Source organism: Lacerta agilis, chromosome 11 (genome assembly GCF_009819535.1).
Source record: "Lacerta agilis isolate rLacAgi1 chromosome 11, rLacAgi1.pri, whole genome shotgun sequence".
Taxonomy (NCBI): Eukaryota; Metazoa; Chordata; class Lepidosauria; order Squamata; family Lacertidae; genus Lacerta; species Lacerta agilis.
Genome location: NC_046322.1, coordinates 28,211,116 through 28,217,374, shown reverse-complemented (window position 1 = coordinate 28,217,374; position 6,259 = coordinate 28,211,116). Strand labels below are relative to the sequence as shown.

The 6,259-nt window shown below is 38.7% G+C and overlaps 1 protein-coding gene across 3 annotated transcripts in view; it reads right to left on the bottom strand.

Annotated features, from left to right (window-relative positions):
* Positions 1–1,456: 1,456 nt before the first annotated feature.
* CERT1 (ceramide transporter 1) overlaps positions 1,457–6,259 on the bottom strand; it is a 49,966-nt gene continuing 45,163 nt past the window's right edge. For 2 of the 3 annotated variants that reach the window (XM_033164637.1, XM_033164635.1), the window contains 2 exons: positions 5,240–5,376; positions 1,457–4,489 (listed from right to left, as the gene is read on the bottom strand). In XM_033164637.1, coding sequence (XP_033020528.1) covers positions 5,249–5,376 — 128 coding nt within the window. In that variant the 3' untranslated portion in view covers positions 1,457–4,489; positions 5,240–5,248. Of the gene's footprint in view, positions 4,562–5,239; positions 5,377–6,259 lie in introns of all 3 variants that reach the window. The other variant, XM_033164636.1, reaches the window with a different exon arrangement.

Sequence of the window (6,259 nt, the reverse complement as noted above, 5' to 3'; positions counted from 1 at the left end):
CCCTTTAGTCACTTTTAAATGGGCCTGAAAAAAAATCATTTTCAATTGCTGATGTTGGTCTAGAGTTGTTTTTTTTAAATGTATATTTTAAGGAAATGCTAATGTTTCATTCATCTCCCAAAATGGTCCTCTGAATAAACCTCATCCAGTTTTATGGTGGAACACTTGAAGTCTGTTTTGAAGAACCACCTCAAAGAAATGAATAATGTTCTTTATTAAGGAGGAACCCTATAGCTGAAAGCTTGCAGTCCCTTTAATATTAGATCAAAGCAGCACACACAAAGCTGTCTTGTACCAGATCAGAATATTTATTCATTTAGCTAGTAATCTACTCTGAACCTGGGACCTTGTGTATACAAGACATGTGCTCTGTGACTGAGCTACAGACCTCTCGCCATCCCTCAACTTTATTCTTTCCAATAGGTTGTAAAAACCACCCACTACCAGCAACCACCTGCCAACTACCTGTGTTGGTAGCTGGTTGCTGGTAGGAGGCATGGAACATGTCTCTGTGATAGAGGAAGTGGCTTTTGGTTGTGTCGTCTAGTTCACACCGAGGATTTGCAGAGCCATTCTAAAACTGGAAGTGGCAATAAACTGCCATCTAACTGGTGTGAATTGGCTGAAAATCAATAGTACCAGTGTGTGGTCATGAAATAAATGTTCTCAGCCTTATCTTCAGAATATATCTCAGATCAAGGGATACTTTTCAGTCTCTCTTTCTCTCTATAAAGATATAAAAAGGGTTCATTCCAACACATGCCCCCTCCCAACCATATGGCTCTCATTGTACACATGCTCCATGTACCCAATATCTGGTTGGATTGTGTATGCACACGCTGATCACTCATACTAAAATCTCACCATATTCAGAGTTTGCCACTGCATGTGGAGTGTCAACTGAGCTCTGTGGAAATTGCTAGCTTTATTTGTCAACATAAACTCTATACCACCTTCGTCAGTGCAGACAAATAGTTACTGATGTAAGGTAAAGGTAAAGGGACCCCTGACCATTAGGTCCAGTCGTGTCCGACTCTGGGGTTGCGGCGCTCATCTCACTTTACTGGCCGATGGAACTGGCGTACAGCTTCTGGGTCGTGTGGCCAGCATGACTAAGCCGCTTCTGTCGAACCAGAGCAGTGCACGGAAATGCCGTTTACCTTCCCGCCAGAGTGGTACCTATTTATCTACTTGCACTTTTTGACATGCTTTCGAACTGCTAGGTTGGCAGGAACAGGACCGAGCAACGGGAGCTCACCCCATTGCGGGGATTCGAACCGCCGACCTTCTGATTGGCAAGCCCTAGGCTCTGTGGTTTAGACCACAGCGCCACCTGCATCCCTAGTTACTGATGTATATCAAGCTATTTTTAGATCCATTCATTATATTTTTAAAAACAAAACCATTTCACTTGAGCATTTCCGAGTATTAAAAATAACTACAAAACAGAAATTTGTTTGTAATATCTTTTAATACTTTTCACTTTTAAATACTGGTTTTTAAATTTGTGATTGTAACATGGAAGAGCCAACTCAGTCTAGCTGTTTGTTTTTAAAGTTAACAGAATCATAAAGCTATCATAGAACAGTCACACTCTACACACTCAAGATACTCTTTAAAGTGATTCATGTTTTGAGTATGTAGATGAACAGTGGCAACTCAAATACAGCTTCATATACAACAGTTGACAGAAAGATCAGTGAAAGGTTTGACTTGACAATTTGATTAAGGAGAACCAGTACAACTTTATTATGAACCAGTTCAGCCCAATAAGATAAGAGTTAACTTCTTTCAAGGTCAAATAATGCACCCACCCCAAGAAATTTGCAAGATTTAGACAGACTGGAAAAGAAAATATTAAAAGGGTCTAAAAATCAGGGAGAAATGACCAGTGCTTGTTTCCTGACCTTCTTTTCCATCTTCTTCCCCACCAATCACAACAGCTAAATACATGGGGCGAGGTCCATCATTTGACAGAAATCAATTTATGTGGTGGCAAAGTCAGGCTTTCAATGAAACGAACAGGCACTGAGGAGGCAGAGCCACCTTTGGGGAAGTCTCCACACACATAGAGGGCAACTGTATTGTCAAGTTCGTACAAAAGTAAAGGAAAAGGGACTGACACATGTGCTCATCAGCTATTGCCTTTGACAGAGGAGGATATGGATAGGCAGAATGAGAGTTTTGATGGAATGACTCATTTGGAAGGGACAAGAGATGGGGAAGAAAAGAGTTCTCTGCTGGGGGAAAGGTTCTTTGCATTGGCTGATTGAGCCTGTCAGTTTCTTAGGAGAAGGTTCCATGTCATCATTGGGTTTTTTTTAAAGCTCTTGCCATATATCCCAGGAAGCCTCCAGTTATCAGTTGGGCAGGGCTAGCTCTAATAAAGTGACTCCGCTTGTCTAAAAGTAAAATGTATTCTTTACAAATAGTATATTTAGTGTAATTTTTATTTACAGAATTGCAAAATACATCACATTTAGTGCAAATGCAACTAATGATATTAAGATTTATATACTGCTTTGTAAACTTTCCATCTCTTTGTATAATAAAGCTATCCAATTAAATTAGAGTTACTTGCATGTCTCCCATGATCATTACCAGAAATGGCAAATTGTTAAATCTGCATTTGGGGTCTAAGCATTGTTGAAGTTCCCATCAGTGGCTATGGTGAATGAACAATTTTATCCTTCAGTTGATTGTAAAAAGATTAAATGTATCTGAGGTATAAGAAACTGTATATAAAATGCTTACTGGTGATATAGTAAACAGATCAAATTTCTCAACTTACTTGCCTTACTGGCATTACCCCATAGGCACTTCTCTTTTACATTTTCAAATCATGATCAGAATTATTCTGTAATAAGGCATATTCCATGCACATTATTTAGAGAAAGGCAAATAAAGGAGATTAAAAAACATGGAATCTGTGTGCATGTGTATAAATCAACCATAGTGCGTCTACCTTAGCATATCTAAGACACACCAGCCACACCCAAGAAAATTTGCTTCCAACCTCAACGATTTTCATCAGCTGTATCTTCATTAAAAAGTCTTTGTTTTCAGGCATCAGTTACTCTATACGAAATAAGACTTTCTGCTTTCTTTTCAAAAATATATCCAAATCTCGTCTCTCTCTCTATATATACACAAGTTGATCTAACAGCTAAAAAAACAAAACAAAACAAATCCTCTGAATAATCTCCATTTAAAAGCACAACCACCAAGTGAGACATTTCCTCAATAGGACACCCAGTCTTTTGTCACAGTTCACTTTTCATGTTATTTGTTGGCATCACAGACAGGCATATCCTTGAAAGTTTAAGTTCTCACAGCAACTAAGGGGAACTTTGCTTTTTTGCTTTTATGGATTTTTACATTTTACAATGCAGATTGCGGGTGGGGGGCAAATATTACATGTGTGAAAGGTTGTATGTATGAACTTCATAGCACAGCTTTATTGAACAGAAAACAAACAAACATGCAGGACCAGAAAACAGCATATTTGCTCTTTCTTTGTGACTGGGAATGTTATATTATGTATTCCAATTTACTTTAATAAATATTACACAGTGTTAACTTCTTGTAGCTTCAGGAAATCAGATTGCAAGAAAGCAAGGCCATCACACACAACCTGGGCAAGACACTTCTCTAGCTTTTTCGGGTGCTCTCACCTTCCTGTTCACGTCCTCTACCTATTTAGAAATTCTGGATCATGTTCAATAACTAAATTTCTGTAGCACATTTTACACAACTAAAAAATACAATAGAAATATAAAGATATCTGGGGGAGGGGGAAATAAAGCTTTCCACACTTACTCCATCAGAACCCTGAAGAACTTCATAGGAGCAAGAAAAGGCAAAGTCATAAGGATCTCGACAACTCTCTCATAGTAAGAGATGTCTTACATAACAATATGATTTATCATAGAAACCAGCAGCAATGAACTATGATTATACAAAGCAAACAAAAAAAATCCCCCCGAAAGACAGAGTTTACTGAAAACCTGAAGGAAAAAAGTTACAACACACAGGTTTTTGTGTATATAAAGCACATACAGTATGTTATATGTGCATTTGTCCTTTGTGCTTTTTTTTAGACATACACAAAATGGAAGCTGTGCAAGTGTCTTATGATGAAGATCCACAGTAAACAAAAGCTTTTCAAATTATTCAAAAATTAAAGCAATAAACCAAGTTGGTGACCCAAAAGTTGTATTTTTCTTCTCTAAAGCAAGCAAATAAAGTAGAGCCACATACATGTATCAACACATGTATTTTGTGTTTTGTTTATAATTACACACCAATTCAGCAAGGTGAGCTAGCAAAAGACAGTGAAAGATCAGCATCATGGCATTGCAGTATTTCTTCATTTGAGTACAGAATCCAGGACTTGGGTCATAAGACTGTAGATCCTACGTTCCAGCTTGGAGCATTCATTTTGGTTCATTTCTCCATGTGGAATGTTCACACAGCCTTGTTCCAATCACTGGGGATGGAGGAGGGAGGGGAATGGATGAAAGCTTCAGTTCTGATTACCACCAACAAAGCTAAGACGGTGCTATGAAACATGAAAATGTGGAAAGCACAATAATGTCTTTATTATATATTCCCCATTCATCATTTCATTTGACAGTTCATAATGAAGAGATTCTGTTGAGTATTATATAACAATAAGTGACACCCACAGAAAGGACGGGGGGGGGCGCTTAAAAATGAAAGCACCACCTGGCATTTTATTTATCGTACCTTCTGCATTTACTAGCAGACAGATTGCCAGCAAGGCAATCTTTACGTTACCCATTCCTACTGTTTCCTAGCTACATGATTTCTTAACTGATCATTCTTGGCAGCTGAGGAAACCCACTGCACAGTCTTATAAGGGGCAAAAACAAGTATATGCATCTAATGTTCCTTTTCTATGAAACACAAGGAATCAAACTATACCAAACTTCATATATGCTTCAAGGCAGCAACACTGCAATTTCACAGTATTTCAGTGACAAAAGCAATTCCCCCAAAGTATAATGTTGATTCTCAAATTTTACCCTGCAACAAATAAACATCTTCCTTGCCTCCCAACACAGGAAGATTTCAAACTTACTGCACCATTTTAAAATTAAGCTCCAAATACCATTGTATTTCCAGAATCTCAGTATCTCTTAATTATGCAATGGCTGCCTCTAATGGCAATAATGTTGCAGCAAACGTTAATTTTGACTTAACATAATTGCATTACCTGTTAACACTAGAACAAAATAGGCTTTCCTGACGTTTTCTCTTGCACATATGATGTGAACCGCTTCAAGAATTTTGGGTACTCTCGCTTTGCTACTGCCCGTAACACAGAAGCTGGTGCCCAACCTCCAGGGTTCACTACAAATAAAGATGAGAGTGATGTATACACTGAAAGGTGACATCGCATATATAAAAATGCAACTAGAACAATACACCCTTTTTTATGCAGAACAAATGATTTTATTAAGAAGGCCTGCTTTTCATCAGTTGGCCTCAGTCTTTGGGCAAATCTGAATACTGCACTTGAGCTTACAGGCACAGAGGTTGAGAGCAGCAATCAACAAAAACAACAACCCAAAAAAGTTTTCTTCCGACCCCTGATGAAAGTGGCAGATGTCTTAGTCCCTGGTTGGGATTGCACAAAACTGTGTCCTAGTGTAGAGTTTATTAGCCATGTGAAGCAAAGATTTCCCTTGCGTAGGGTTGGTCCACTCTGTCTTGTGTACTCTGTGAAAAAAAATCTAAGGAAGCAACAATGTGGGGTTTCAGGGGTCCTTGAGCAAAAACTACCCTTGATGCCTGAGCAGCTTCACCTTCAGGTGGTGCAGGACCAGAAGAAAGTGCTTTTGTGACCTTAGCCAAAAGGGCACAAAAATATTATAAGAAGAAAAGTCAATCCTGAGATGTGGATACTCCTCCAGCAATTACTCATCCTCCCACACTTCAGATTCAATGGATACTTCAGACCTGATCAGAGAGCTCTTGAATGGCAAAAATGTGTGTGTATGTGTGTGTGAAATAGCATGAAATTATGTGACTGTGTGCTGCACACATACATGTGAGAATATGTGTCCTGTATGTATGTGTGGTTTGTGTAGGGAGCTGGACATATATTTGCAGCTAGATGAAGTGTAACTGGTGCCCACAATTCATTACATGTGTTCGTAGGTCCAAAAAGGCTCATGATCCCTGGCTGCAGCATAAGAAGCATGGTGAATATCAATGTAAGAACCAGTGGGGT